The sequence below is a fragment of the Epinephelus fuscoguttatus genome, linkage group LG11 (genome assembly GCF_011397635.1).
Source record: "Epinephelus fuscoguttatus linkage group LG11, E.fuscoguttatus.final_Chr_v1".
NCBI classification, from domain to species: Eukaryota; Metazoa; Chordata; class Actinopteri; order Perciformes; family Serranidae; genus Epinephelus; species Epinephelus fuscoguttatus.
In genome coordinates this window covers 18,729,016-18,744,499 of record NC_064762.1, presented here as the reverse complement: position 1 = coordinate 18,744,499, position 15,484 = coordinate 18,729,016, and the positions used below count along the sequence as shown (strand labels likewise).

General features: G+C 41.3%; 1 protein-coding gene across 9 annotated transcripts in view; it reads left to right on the top strand.

Moving 5' to 3' along the window:
* syne1a (spectrin repeat containing, nuclear envelope 1a) overlaps positions 1 to 15,484 on the top strand; it is a 178,630-nt gene that overhangs the window by 42,774 nt on the left and 120,372 nt on the right. For all 9 annotated transcript variants that reach the window (XM_049590339.1, XM_049590334.1, XM_049590342.1 and 6 more), the window contains 18 exons: positions 212 to 308; positions 3,416 to 3,621; positions 4,120 to 4,284; positions 4,867 to 5,019; positions 5,953 to 6,096; positions 6,250 to 6,426; positions 6,915 to 7,073; positions 7,320 to 7,484; positions 9,271 to 9,405; positions 9,719 to 9,880; positions 10,020 to 10,228; positions 10,332 to 10,440; positions 10,552 to 10,716; positions 10,804 to 10,971; positions 12,312 to 12,476; positions 13,122 to 13,262; positions 13,354 to 13,514; positions 14,620 to 14,776. In XM_049590339.1, coding sequence (XP_049446296.1) covers positions 212 to 308; positions 3,416 to 3,621; positions 4,120 to 4,284; positions 4,867 to 5,019; positions 5,953 to 6,096; positions 6,250 to 6,426; positions 6,915 to 7,073; positions 7,320 to 7,484; positions 9,271 to 9,405; positions 9,719 to 9,880; positions 10,020 to 10,228; positions 10,332 to 10,440; positions 10,552 to 10,716; positions 10,804 to 10,971; positions 12,312 to 12,476; positions 13,122 to 13,262; positions 13,354 to 13,514; positions 14,620 to 14,776 — 2,838 coding nt within the window. The remainder of the gene's footprint in view (positions 1 to 211; positions 309 to 3,415; positions 3,622 to 4,119; positions 4,285 to 4,866; positions 5,020 to 5,952; positions 6,097 to 6,249; positions 6,427 to 6,914; positions 7,074 to 7,319; positions 7,485 to 9,270; positions 9,406 to 9,718; positions 9,881 to 10,019; positions 10,229 to 10,331; positions 10,441 to 10,551; positions 10,717 to 10,803; positions 10,972 to 12,311; positions 12,477 to 13,121; positions 13,263 to 13,353; positions 13,515 to 14,619; positions 14,777 to 15,484) is intronic.

The following is a 15,484-nucleotide window of genomic DNA, read 5'->3' as shown; positions in this document are numbered from 1 at the left end:
TCTTTAGGGTTCCTATGCAGATGAAAATATTGTGCCCATATTTTTTTTTATTATTGGACATTATTGAATAAAAGTCATACGGTTATAAAATAATTCCTGCTGCATAGTGTATGACTACTAGTTTTATTTCTGTAGATCCATTATAATGGTGCTGTCTGCAATGTCTCTTCACATGTTATAATAATTTCCTGTTTGTTTCTGTCTTCATTAGTTGTTTGTGGAGAAGCATCATTTCTTTGAAAATTACGAGGCATTGTTCCGATCGTTGAAACAGTCGGCTGAGGCCTATGTCAGTGCTGACAGCTCAGGTGAGAAGTCACCCACCCACCAAAGGGTCCAATCCAGCCACTTCATGATTTTACAAACCTAATGTGGATGCACTTGTGAAGGCTAAGAGGTGTCAGGTTTCAGGAGTGAGTTACAGTGTGTAGCCTACTTCATGTAAAATGGTCCTTCACAGGCTTTTCCACCATGACCGGAATACAGTTCTCTCACATAAAAAAATTGGGGTTGTTGTTATTTATAGGTTATTATGCAATGGTTTCACTGGTCTGGCCTACTTGAGATTGAATCAAGCTTTATGTGGCCCATGACCTGAAATGAGTTTGACACCCCTGGTTTAATGCTAGTGGAGATATTACAGGGATCAATATCTCAGTATAAATGTTACGGCAGAATCTCTAATTGTTCATAAATGTATATCATCTCACAGTTGTTATGTCACTAAAACCTAATTGCATTCTTGCCCTTTTGATTTTGCTTTTATCTGAAATTGTGTGGCACTCAATTTCTCAGCACTCTACACATATCTCAAGTTTATTCTCTCTCGTCAACGACTCGATAACCAATGAGGCTTTCTCTTCCAGCAGCACAGTCTGCCCTGTCTGGTTTTACAGCTTGGTAGAAGGGGAGAGTCTGCAGGCTACAGCTAAATGAGGTTCCTCCACTCCCAGCTCTCAGTGGGGAATACGACCCCATTTGCTAGTTAGGGGCTGCTCCACTTCTGCAGGTCTCTGGGCGCAAACTGAGCTAGCTTGTTGGTTTCATTAAGTTTCAGGGTTGTGCTGCTCTAGGGTATGCGGAGCGGAGAAGTGAGGTATGGCGAGAAATCAGGACATCTGAGGCTTGATTGGTCAACCCCACAAATGAAGTGCCCCCCACCACCGCAATTACCGCATGAGCCTAGCTGGTAGTTAGCTGCCTCTGCTCTGATTGGCTGGATGAGAGATCATTTGGATCTTTTTAAAGGCCCAGTTTGAGGTTATAGCGAATAGAGGCACAGCAGGAGAATAAAGAGATTGATGCGTAATGATCTACTATTTCAAGGCATAGCACTGTCTGATTAATGTGTATTTGAAACTGGATATTTGTATTCGCTGGAGTCATTTATCAGCCCCACACTGGCTGACAATAGTTTGTGGTACAGGACTTGTGAGACCTGAGCGTTAGTACCAATGAAGTGGAACACACAAGCAAACATAATACATCTCCCTGTAGTGAGAGTTTTTGAGGTCAGAGACTTGTCTACAAAGGCACGTAGCTCCATCAGGCTTTATGTGCTCTGTGTCTGGCATTTCTATGAATATGTGTACCATACTGTATGTCCTGTGCCTAAATGCAAGGCTATGTAACCTTTGCTGAATAGCTGTCACAAGTGACAATTAGCAGTATGTACATGTAAAAACGTAGTTTAAGATGAACAATGTCAGGAAGAGTCCACAAGTTATCAAACTGACTTGAAGTTCACCTCCAGACATGTTTTAAAGTGGATAAAAATACTCTAGTATGATTCAAATTTTGTGTAACATGGGGTGGCACAGTGGTGCAGTGGTTAGTGTTGTCTCCTGAATATGAGCGCAAATGGTTGTCTGTCAGGGCATACCCCCGCCTCCAGCCCAATGTCAGCTGGGATAGGCCTTGCCCCCAGATAGGATAAGCGATTACAGATAATTGATCGATGGATGTTTTTTCCTCATAGATATAGAAAAAAAAATTGAAAGTGGGTGGAAGCAGATCTATGCGTTCTCCCTCATTGAAAAATTCTGGATCTGGCCACCAACCTGCCATTCACTGCTCCTTGTGCTAGGTTTTGCTTTCCACTTTCTCCAGCACTGGTGCAGCGCTACTAGCACCAGGTTGACCAGTGAAAAGAGCAGTGCGCATCAAGATAGCTAGTGTTGGCGTCAAAGGAAACATTTGAGAGATTCAGCCCTACATGTTTGAGCCTCAGTGAGACCCAGACAGGATGAGGAGTGTGTTGTGCACCAAAATCGCAGACTAGCAGATGTATCAGAATTAGGTTTCGTTAGTATCTTATATTTATGTTGTATGTTAGCTTGTAGGCTAACTGGCAGTGGCTGGCACTGTGTCAGTGGTTGTGGAATGTACACCAATATCTGCCACAATGGGATTTGTGGCAAACAATGGAAGGAAGCTCCAGGGTCCAGTTAACATCCAAAAACTTAAGAATCTACCATATTCACTGTCAAAACTTTCACCATGCTAATGTGAACTCTGCTCTCGATTGTGGCAAGTCTGTTCTTTGCTTGAGGTTTCGGGGTTTTTGCCTGTGTTGTGTCGAAGTCTGTTCCCCATTGATATGTATTTCCTGTATTAGACAGTGATAGGCTTTTGTATTAGTGACGTACCTAATCTAACTCGCCGCCATACTTTTGAATCTTAGATTTTAGGGAACCACCCAGACATCACCCCCTTTTGTAGAGGAATGTGACAACACCTCTCTAGTGACAAACTATGCACAGATTAGCATAGTCAAGGTCACACATTCTAGACAGTCAACCATACCCATCTTAGCATTAGCTAACATTAGCCTAGTGCCACTTGTTAAACCAGAACAAGTAAGGCTGTGGGTGTAAAACCCCTGAGTGTATTGAACTGAGCATGAGTGGGTTTTATTGCCCATGAAGTCAACTTTTAATTCTAAAGAGAAAAATTTTGTTGAGTCATAATGCACAGTTTTACTGAAACCCCAGACAAAATCCAAATAAGCTGACAAGCAATTCAATCATTGTTTTAGTCTGAAAATAAATAAATGTGAGATTATTGAATTAAAGTCTCCTGAAATAAATAAAAAAAACTTTGAAAATGGATATTATTAATAAATAAAAACTAATATAATTTATTAAACTATAGAGAGTGAGATGAAAAGTACAGTATGAGGATGTGGAAATATATTTCATAATTAATTATATGTCAGTACTAAATTAATTTGATGCTTTGAAGGCACAACGGTTGCATTGCCAGTGAATACAGATACAGAGACCACAGAGACGGATAACTTTGTTGGTTGAATAGGTACAGATAATGATGTCTCTGTACAACTCTAGCTGGTAGCACAAGTATAGCTGTTGCTATCATTGTTGATGTTGTTATTGTTGATTTATCTCTCCTCCAGCGGACGAAGGCGAGATGGGTGTGCGCAGGTTCATGCGAGAGGTAGTGACCCAGTGGAGGAGTCTGTCCATGGAAGTGCGCAGTGTGAGGAGTATGCTGGAGGAGGTGCTATCCAACTGGGAGAGGTACAGCTCCACTGTGGCCTCCTTACAGGCCTGGCTGGAGGATGCAGAGGAAGCTCTGAGCCAGCCGGAAAACACAAAACGGGTATAATCTTGAGTCTTAATATCGTAGGAAATCCCACCATACACTTCAAGGTTGTGTTTTTTTGCACACAGATTAAGAGTCCCCTCCTTCATACATGCATTTATTTGATGGACTCAAATGCCTCAGAGTAGTAGCAATCAAATCCACGGCAGCCCAATTTCAAGCATTTGGTCTTCTAAGTGGAATCCTATTAGCAGTCTCCACTCAAGTATCAAATGATCTCCTTGACTTACAACAAGCCACTAAGGATATTCCAGTTGTCGCATTGCCATGGTTACCTCAGATTCACATCCCCACCAAGGATTAGACAGCTAATTACCCCAGTTTTTTTATTGTCCGTTCTTTGTTTCTCTCTATGAACCACTTCTTTGTCTCTTTTATGATTAGCTTTCTTTGTTTCTTTCTTTGAAACTCGTTCTTTGTGTTGTTCTTTGTTTCTCTCAATTTCCTTGTCTGTGTTTCTTTCTGTCTCTTTTAATGAGTCTGTCTCTCATCCAGGAGTTTTTCAGGATCCTCAGCCACTGGATGGATCAGCATGCAGCCATGAACGACGCGGGGAATTTTCTCATTGAGACGTGTGATGAGACTGTGTCGCTTGATCTCAAGCAGCAGCTACTTCTTTTGAATGGACGATGGAGAGACCTCTTCCTCAAAGTCAAACAAGTAATAAAAATAAAAACACAAAATACAAATACAAGCAAGTCACAAAATTAAGGTGTTTGACTTTTATTTTTATTTTGAATAAATGGTACTGTTCGACCCAAGCCTGAGAAAGGTACGTCTTTTGATAAAATAAATCCTACAGGGTTCCCAGGGTCATGGAAAACCTGGAAAAGTCATGGAATTTCATATTCACAATTTCTATGTCTGGAAAAACAAAAAAAATCACTGTAACCTTCCATGGATCACCTTCCATGTAATGTAACATAACAGCAAATGTATTTTTTTGTATCTGTCGCAGTAATGTAGCTCTGTATGTTGATGTGTGAAAACGTTTTGCTCACCACTACATTCATGCCTTTATTTTCTTCCTGTCTCTCTCTCTTCATGTTTGTCTGCTGGCTGAAATTCTGTTTGAATAGAGTTTGAATCTGGTTAGTTGAAAAATGCCTGGCAAGTGGGGCGAGGGAAAAAAAATAAATATTATGGGTCCTTGAAAAGCCATGGAAACCTTTTGAAATATTACTCATAAAAATGCATGGGAACCTTGATCCTAAAGTTTATATTGTCTGTCCCTCATCGCAGTATGCCCATGCAGATGAGCTGGAGAAGTGGAGAAGAGACCACCTAAAGGCTGTGACGGCCCTGAAAGAGCTGCTGGACACAGCAGAGGCCAAGCTTAATGTTCCTGTCCAGGTGTCTTTCCTCAGTGTTAGATCCTTTCTGCAGGATGTGGAGGTGAGGAAAGCAAACTTTTCTATCATATGCTGAAGGTATACTAGTGCATGCGGGAATGTCAGTTACTGTTTGTAAACACGCTTGCCAGCAAATGTGAATGTGAAAGCCAACCCCAGATTCACTCTCATTTTGGACGCAGCTTTGTCTGCTTGTCATTTCGCCTCAGTCCACGGATTTCATAGCTTCGTCTCGGATTGGATGCTGCTTACAGTCTGACACCTGGTTGCTACCTTTTAATAAAGTCCCAGCCTCACCTGGACATTTTGCCCATGAACATCCCGACCACAGCAAACTAAGAAGACCAAAAGAAAATACAGGCAGAGGGCAGAGGCTCTGCACCACCACACATTACTAGTGGGTCCTAAGTGGTGACTGAGTGGAGTTTCTTTTGAATGAGTATGTACATGTTCTTTGGGGGAAAATCCTGCATACCTTTAAGATCACAATAGCTTAATAATGCACAGGGTTTCCTACACATTAATTTTTTTGTGGTGCACAGCCGAAATATCAGCATTTGCTACTGCATTCAGAACACCGAGCACAGTGAAAGCGAAACTTAGCTGGAAACCGTGCATGCTACAGTCCAGGACTGGGTCTAACCAGCAAAAGAACGTTTTCTTGCCTCTGCAGCAGCCGCTCCTCTAATCCATCAGTTTGATCTTATTAGCTCTGATCAATCAGACCAGAAACTGACCAGAAACTGAAGAAAAGCTTGAGTGTGATGATCCCACTGTTTTTTTCTCAATTCCCCAGACTACAAGTCAAACTCAAAGCTTATTGGGAGCTCTTAGTAAAGAGTTACTAAAAGCTTTATGTCACTTATTGTTTGAAGTCAGAGCTGCAAATGACTTATCTTTCAAAAGCAGTTTTGAAGAAAGCGCATTCAATTTAAGGATGTCTAAGATGACCCTTTGCCTCCACGTCTCATCTCAGAATACCAAGCAAAAGGTTGTTGCCATGGAGACACAATACAAGTTGGCTGCCCGCAGTGCTCAGCTCCTCGCCAAGGATGCACCACAGGATGAGGCTGCCAGGGTCATGGCAGCTATGGCAACAGCCAAAAGTCAGCTGAGTAAGGTAGGTATCATTTAAGGCCAAAACATGAGAAGTAGAATGAAATCTATCACACACATCTCAACACACTTACCTTCCCTCTTTGATGAGACTTTTTTATAACCTAATCACACATTTTCGTATCACTATTTAACAGCCTTTATTAACCGTTTTCAGGTGAGAGAGCGGTGTCCCTCCCTTGTGAGGGAGTGTCATGTTCTTCTGCCACTGTTGGAGGAGATGGAGAAACACATCACTGCTTTTTACCAAGCCCTGGAGCGAGCCAGTCGCATCACTTCTGCTGCCAGAGACCCAGACACACAGACCCAGACCCAGCAAAAACAGAAGTGGCAGGTAGGCTATGATCACAGTGGACGGACTGAACTTCACACAAATGTCTAAATGGAAGAAGTGATGACATTTTATACATTTATAAGGTCAACTTCACCGTTACATCATAATGTTAAGCAAAAACACTTTTCTGTCCATTATTCAGTGCCACATCTCAGGAACAGAAGGGTCAGATTCTGTGTTGGTGACACTCATCTTGGGTGCCCACCTTGAAAATATGTTGACTATATAGCTCTTCTGTGCTGCCTAGTTGAAGATGTGTGTGAAGCATCCATATTTTAGAATATATAGCTTCTTTGCATCGTCAACTGTCATAACTACATGGATGTTAACTACAACTTGACTGGTTGACAGAGGCATACAGCTGCAAGGCTGTAATTCAGGTTGTCTGATGGGAAGGGAATTGCTGTTGTAGAAGTGCGGAAATATCCGAATGCACCATTTTTAACACACTTCATTATTCATCTGTGTTGTTTCCACAATTTCCTCAGGATTTGTTAAACCAGCAGCAAAGCTGTAAACGCTGTCTGTCAGTGATTGAGAGGAATCACCACACCCTGCAGAGGACACTCTCCACCAGTAAGGTGCTCCGAAACTTCGACCTGTCCCCGCTGCAGAAGAGAGTGGCTGAAATACAGGGCTCTGCGCAGGTTAGTGTTAAACATACATGTGTACGCACACATACCAGAATGCCACACAGATGCAACATTACCCACAACGCTGATTATATTAATGAGATTACAAGAACATCAAAACACCCAGGAGGCAGCAATGCAGATTAGACTTGCTCATGTGTCTCGCTATTCATTTCCTTGACATAAAACAAATAATGTAATTACACCATATTACCGAAGAGACCAATTACAATCACTACTACCTACTGTCCGTCCTCTCAGGCTTTGCTGAAGGAGGTTGGGGAATGGAGAAGGCAGGAAGAGGCCAACAACTGCCTAAGGAGGAGGTTTGAAGAATCGAGACAGGAGCTGGAGAGAGTGCTGAAGAAAGCTCAGGGTTGCTTGAGAGAGACTGGAGATGCCGAGGAATTACTGAAGAAACACAGTGTAAGATCAAACCTGTAACTTTCTGCTGTAAATAGAGGATGTACATGAAGAGTACAGTGTAGCTGAAGAAAAGAATACTGGCTGTTAAGTCTTCTCTTTTCCACAAAGACAAACTGTTTATACACAGCAGCAAAACAGCACTCAAAATACACCTGTAATGCCAGGTACACACAGCATGAGAATCAAGCTGATTTTGGGCCAGATTCCTTGTCAGTCGTCAGCAAAACCATGTTTTTTTTGACAGTTCTTGCCTGATTTTTCTGGGTTATGGGGTTGTTATGAGTTTTTTTTACATCCCCTGATCTGCCTGGAAGTCTATCCTGGCTACACCAATTTCAGATCATAAGTAGCGACCATGATCAATATTTATGATCTGATATTTATTTTGGGTTATTTTTTATGCAATATCAAATAGGAATGACCTCCAGCCTGCACTGTAAATCAAGTGGCTATCTCCAAGACTGAAAAATGAAACCAACAAAGAGGTGCCAAAAATTGCAGTTTCGTGTTTGGTCACTCGACGCTGGCTGCAAAACAAAGTCAGTCCCCATAGACCCCCTTGTTAAAATGCACATCTTTACTGCAGAAATAAACATGTTTACAGCCTGCTGCAAAATTGGTTTTGGTCTCTATAGCTAATTTTAACATTCATGACAACTGTACAAGGGTTAAATTTTTATATAACTCACCTTTTGATATTCTATTCAGGCCCAAATTAATGCATATTTGAGGGCAGGGCTGCTCTGAGTGACAGGCGTCGTTACAGTCTTTGAGTTAGATCTACCCCTTGCTCCGCTCCATTCCACCCTCTCTTCTAAATATGGTCACTTCTGGCCCCCAAAAAACAAGATGGCGCCTGAAATGCCGAGCTCGAGCCTCCATAAAGGTGGCTTACAAACCAATGGGTGATGTCACTATGAAAAAAATAATTAAGCAGTCTATGTAAAACATGTACAGTACAGTCAATGTTCACACTGTCTTCATGACTTCATCGATATTTCTTTCTGTGTGCTTTGTAGATTTTCTGTAAAAATGAGTGCAAAAATGAACAGCTGATTCTTACCGCCCATCGTCCACCATGTTTGTTCACTCTGAAGTTACGTTTGATCGTGCAGAATGGCAAGATTGTTGTGATTGTTCATGAATGGAATCCATTAGTGTGAGGTATACTGTCATGGCCCAATCATTGTTTCCACAAGGAACAAGAACAAAATGTTAAATGTATCATTATATGTCACATTACACCAGTATTAACAATAACCGTGATATTTAAAAACTAAATATTGATATCATGTTAATAATATACATATGATAATAATGTATAAAAAAATTCCATCACCTTTTAAATTATATCTATTTCTTTCCGTTCTCACTTTGTCACCTTCCCCTTTTTTTGTATGATTTTGTACAGTAATGGTAACAGACTCTGTCTCCACCTCCTTACAGTGTTATTCATTTGCCAAAAAAGAAAAGAAAAACACATCATAAATAAAGTTAAAGATAAATTTGACTGATAGCATTATTTTTCTTCAAATTTTCACTGGATCTTATATTATCATTATAATGAACTCTTTTGGCCATAATAATTATGTAGTAAAGATCTGCTATTGTACCAGCTATAACATGTCTCTATGTGTGTGGTCTCACATTTTTAACATCCTTTAACATTTAAAAGATCTTTTAGTATGGGCCAGTCCTTTTCGTCCACAAACAAAAGAGATAAAATGATATATACTCAAGATGTGTTACTCTCTCTGTCCCATCACATGTATTTTTTTCTGCACAGGATTTTTTTGGCCAACTGGACCAGCGGTTGCTGAGTGTGTTCCTGAAGGCGTGCGATGAGCTGACTGACATCCTGCCACAGGAGGAGCAACAGGGGCTGCAAGAAACTGTCCGCAGGCTGCACAAACACTGGAAGGTCAGGGGTCACCGTGCTTTAACACTCTCACTAATTACTGTATATCTCTAGAGACACTTAGCAGATACTTCATTAACATAACCAGGAAGACCTTTGAATTTGAAAAATTTCCCTTCAGTCTGTTTCCAATTAACCTGTACTAGTAAGATTAAAATGCAACCCCCTCAGTGTTTATTTGCAGTCTCTTTAGATGATGTTTTGTCTTTGACAGTTTGGGGATGATACAATATGAAACTGTAACACACGTGTATTATACTGCACATCTTATCAGCCTTGTCTCCTGTGCTCTGTGTCTTCTCTGTCTTTTCCACAGGACATCCAGGGTGAGATACCGTCTCACCTGCTCCGTCTTAAAGTGGAGGTGGAGCGTAGTCGAGTGGATGTGATTATACAAGACGTCAGAGCAGAGCTGGACAGAGAAACGCAAGCCCTGTCTGGCACCTGCACCAGTGAGCGAGTGATCAAAGAGCACAGAGTGAGCCTCGGATTTCGTAGAAATTTTAAACAGATTAAACCAGGAGTGAGAGTAAAAGAAAGATAAAATCACTTAACGTCATCTACATCATCATACTGGCGCCTCCTTAATTCAACATTCCCTTCTCCCTTATCTCCAGACTTTTTTCAGGGAACGCAAACCTCTGACTTTGTGTGAGAAGAGGATTAGAAACATGGAGGATCTGTGTCATAAGTTGCCTGACAACGACCCGGCTTATCGAACGCTAGATTCCACCAGGAGGGCTGTAGAGGAGGTTACGGAGCAAATCAAAAGCACCCACCTCAAACTGGAGCATCACCCTGATAAATGGAAAGAGTGGAATGAGAGGTAAAGGTGGACAAAAATTTAAAGTCCTCACAGTAACTCCAACTCCTTAGAGTCTGACATTTTCATCACTGAAGGGGTTCAAAGTAGCTTCTTCTTTTTCTAGGTTCTGTGAGCTTTCTGATTGGCTTTCATCTCAGAGGAGGCAGGTGAGGCTTTTGAGAGAGACGGCAAGAAATTCGGGCCACCAGGAGCAAGTTGACGCTGCTGTTCAGGTGAGTTAGCAGCACATTATATTTGCTGCTGTAGGCTCAGAGATTAGGCTCTGATTCAGTACCACTCAGCCTCAGTAAACCCGCATTCCCTTTTGCTCCCACCATTTTTAGGCACTGCAGGAAGCAGTAGATGCCCGAGAGGAGAGTCTGCTGTGGCTGAAGAGCCGTCTTGCTGGGCTGTCTGAAGTCAGCTCTGAACTGGAGGTCCAGAGACAGAGAACAGCTTTGGCCAAACTCTCAACCGACCTGCGGGCACTCTTTTCTTCACTCTGTCAGGTATTGTAGGATATTCCAAAAGCTACAAATGTCTCTGTTCTCCTAACAAAATATTCCTGTCTGATCCTTTTCCTCCCTCATTCACAGTGGGGTGAGGAGGGCTCTGCTATGTTCCAGTATGAGGAGCTGAGGGAGGAGGTGCGTGGTGCACTGGACGAGGTTCTCAGAGTGCGGAGAGAGGCTGAGGAGCAGACCGGCAGGATCCTGGATGCTGAGGGCCTGGAGGAGGCCAAACAACTTTACCTTATTCACCAGGTGCGTGTAGCTCAGAGGAAGGAAATTGGTGATGTTAACTTGGACAGTGATTAACAGAAGCTTACATCAGAAGAATACAACAGATGACTCTGAAATTAGCTGATGAAATACAAGCACTGACGCTAAAGTGTGTTCAAATTAGAAAAATTTAGCAGCCTCTTTCAGTGTCTTTTGAGGAGTTTTATGTCACAGAGGAAACGAATAATTTGAGTTTAAATTACATCTGGTTTAAGTGATAAAGAGAAAAATGAAGACTCCTCAGAAAATATTTAGGATTTATTTTTCTCACAACTTGAAGAGTAACTTAACAGCCTCAACAAGTCTTAGTTTTGCTTACATTTAGTGGTTTAACCTAGTACCTTGCTACTGTGATGTTAATCTGTACTCAGGAACTCTGTGACATCAATATAAGATGTGGATAGAAGTGCTACAAAGCACACTTCTGGATCAGGGGTCAAACAGGCTAAAAAATGCATCTAGAAGAGAGAAGGATAGTGTTAAAGGGGACCTATTGTGCCTTTTCTTATTTTCTGTCATATAATGTTACAATGTCAGATGTTCATATTAAACATGACAAAGTTTCAAATAATGAGATAAACATTTTTACTCCTCTGCACCGGTGACTGTGGCTGTGGTCACAGGCATTATCTTTTCATGTTGTCCATCCATCCTTCTCTATGCCCACTTTCATGAACTTAATATCTCAAGAATGCCTTGAGGGAATTTCTTCAAATTTGGCCCAAACGTCCAGTTTGACTGAACGATAAACTGATTTTAATTTTAGTAGATTTAAAATCGTAGTTCTCTACTTTGGCTATAGAATGCCGTATTTCTTAATGTGGTTGTCTGCTCCAGGTACACTACTGCAAATGTTTTCATTATGTAGCCTACACTGTTACATAAAGCCACATGCTTACATCAGGGAAAGATGGTAATCTTGGTTACCAATATATATTTCGCCCTAAATTCTGGCTGTGTGTCAGGTTGTCTTTAGAAGCTATAAACTACAATTTTTCACTGTGGAACATGCTGCTATTCTCTTTGACAGTTATTCCCTCAGCTGCAATGATGGTACAGAGATGCCAAGATGTGGAAGACCAGAAAATGCTGACCAGTCAGAGCACACTGGGCTTTTTCGGGAGGGGGGATTAAAGAGACAGCATTTTTTGAACATTAAAGCATGTAAACATGTTCTTGCGTTGTGTACAGAAAATGAGCACAATAGATCCCCTTTAAAAAATCCACCTCAATGCACTTAATAGATATTGTGTTGTCATTTTGCTGCAGAAACCAAATTTGTTGTCTGACATGTTATTTTCTTTTCTATGTGTTTGTTTTAGCACCACCTAAAACGCTTGCATGCTAACAGGAGGGAGGCAGAGCTTCTGGTGGCCCACTGCCGCCAGCTGCAGAAAGGGGAGGGGCTTAGTCAGTCCCTGAGGGAGCTGGAGGGAGCTTTCCGAGAAGTCGACCACAAATCAGCGACAAAGGAGCACAACCTGCAGGTAGACTGAGCCTGGATTTTTCTCATGTGTCAGTGTGCTAATGGTTGCACGTGTGAGTTTCCGCACACGCTCCTGCAGTGACGATTTATTAGTCCATGTTAAAACTTAACCAGATATTGATTGTTATGTGGAATGTTAATTTTGTTTGTATCTGTTGTCTTGGGAACTGTGTTCACACTTCTATCACTGTCCTTGGATTGATCAGAAAATCAACATGCCTCTACATGAAAATGTCTGGAGATGCCAGGAGTGCATAAATTCATTTTCAAAGGGAAAACCACAGTAATACATGTTAAATCAAAGCTTTAAAACATCAGGGATAAATGGTAAAGGTTCTGGTGTCTATACTTCTGAGTGAATGAAAGTTAAAGATCCACTCTAGATGGACCCTATCACGCCAGTATCAAATAATTACATATAGAGGGACTGATGATAAAGGATGAAGATAGACAGTGCATTTTGATGTTCCTTGTTATAATTTTGTGCAGTGATCTAGAGTTAAATTAAGACCAAAGACTATTTTGGTCTGGACTGTTTTAAATGATACGAAACACTACTGTACCCATCAACTCTGTGTTCACATGTAGTATTGCCTGTATGAAGCTCTACCCACTGACATTATTTTGCTGTTTCTATCATCTCAAGGCTACTCTGAGCTCCTGGCAGAGTTTTGAAGCAGAAAGAGAAGCAGTCTGGAGGTTTATCAGTAATACCAACAATGAGCTGCACAAAGAACTTATTTTCAACAGCCTGGATAGCCTGAAAACTGAACTGGAGCATAACAAGGTGTGTACATACAGCATGTGTGTGTGTTCTTGCATGTAGTGTGTTCTCTGTATTTGCTTATATGATACATTGATTTTTTTCTTGTCTGTAGGAGCTCTTCACAAAGGTTGAGGAGTATTCTGTGCGAGCAGAACTCCTCCTGGAGAAGGCAGCAGACATTCAGCTTGGTCCGAAGAATCAGACTCTTCTTCTACAGCAGGCTCAGTCCACTACAGAAGCAGTCACACAACTGCAAGACCACCTCAACAAGAAGTATGTTCCATCGTCATACTGTGACTTCCTTTGTACACAATCGTATTTTCAGGTTTGATGAGGAGAAATAAAGTGACGATGCCATTATTTACTATGCTAAACAGCATTCTTTGTCATTTATTTATAGCTTGTGAAGAGGACCTTCACTTTATGGAGACCTATTATGCTTTTCCTTCTTTTGTTTCATATACTGTGGATAAAGTTGCAATGTTGAATGTTCTTATTACATGTGCCCAAAGTTTGAAATAATGAAGGAAACGTATGTAAAAGTAATTCCTGTGAGCAAAACCCTCAGGCTTCAGACCATTCTACGTACCTTGTTTCCAACGTTTTTTTTTCCACTTTTGAGACAAGCTGACATTAGTGCATGGATTCTTTATATGGTCATCTGCTCCAGACATACTACTGAGACTTTATACATTACCTAACCTACACTGCTACATGAAGCTACTTGCTACCCTTGGGGAAACATGTAATCTTGGTTACTGATGTTGTTTCTGCTGGAACATGTCCGGTTGTGAAGATTTTGTTTTAGAGGCTTATTGTTAATTTTTCACAGTAGAAAGTGCTGCTAAACTCTGTTACAGTCATTCCCTGCTTACAATGATGGTGCAGAGACACCAAGATACCAAAGAATTGGAAATGCTGACCAATCAGAGCAGACTGGGCTTTTTACGGGAGGAGGGCTTAAAAAGACAGGCACTAAAACAGTGTCTCAGATAGTGAGTAAATACAAGTGTTCCTGCAAAGACGGTTTAAGGAGAATTAAGTGTTTATTGAACATAAAATCACATAAACATGTTCCAGTAGAAACCTAAAGTACAAGAATAAACCTCAGAAAGAGCATAATAAGTCCTCTTAAACAGCAAAATTGCAGATCTGTCATTGTAATGTTTGTACAATGGGAAAGGGAAAGTCTGAAAAAAGTGAAGCACATTATTAGAGTAAGATAATATTTTACCAACGTGCTGTGACTGTCTGGGATTTGATCTTCTGTTTGCACTCATGTCAGTGTGGGCTTGTTTGTTCTCATCTCTACACTACATACAGATAGGCACACAGTTTATTTTTCAGAACAGTTCTCGTCTTATCTCGTGTCTTCCAGTGTTGCCCAGCTGGAGATGATGTGCATGTGGTGGGAGCGTTTCAGCAGTGAATCAGAGATCTTCTCTCTGTGGATCAATGAGAAAGAGGCGGAGCTGGAGGCTGTCAACTCCACCTCCTCCTTAGATCCTCTGGACAAACACATCAGCACAGTGGAGGTCTGACATGTATCTGATTCTTCGTTAAAACTGCATTCTTTGCCGTGACTTTTATCCTGACCCCTCTTCCCAACTTATAGCAAGCAAGTGAACTCTAGTGGATAGAGCACAAATAGATGTCCAGATACACTATAAGCACCAGCTTTTAGGAGGCCTGTTGAGCCCTGATCAAGCCCAAGAAATGCTTGAAAGTAGGTTGGCAGTGCATGAAAATAGAACCAGGGCAAGCGGTTTTTCAAACAAGCGTCACACTGCTTAGCTTGTTCACTGATGTACAGAACAGGTCAGGATGTCTTCATTGGGAAAAACTGAAACAATCTTATATTTGCAGGTTTGCATCTTGTCCAGTTAGGACGAGCTGTGATACTGACTGCACAGTGTACAGCTGCAATTTTTTTCCTTCAATCACCTTCTGATATTCACAAATAAATATGCACCATCCACACATTTTTTTTAGGAGCTCCAAGTAAAATGAGTTCAAATTGCTGTCTGGCCTCGTGCCTGTAGTGAACAGTATCAGTGTGGCCCGAGGGTTATTAAGATTAAGATGAAATAAGATTAAATTTTAATGTAACTCCAGGGGGAAATTGGGTCAGAGCTGCAGCAGAGACGAGCATATAGAAAATAAATTGATCATATTGAAGGAAATATAATCTTGGCTTGCCAGACCTCAGCCTTGTCAATCTCACAGAGGTCTAGAGAAAAAAA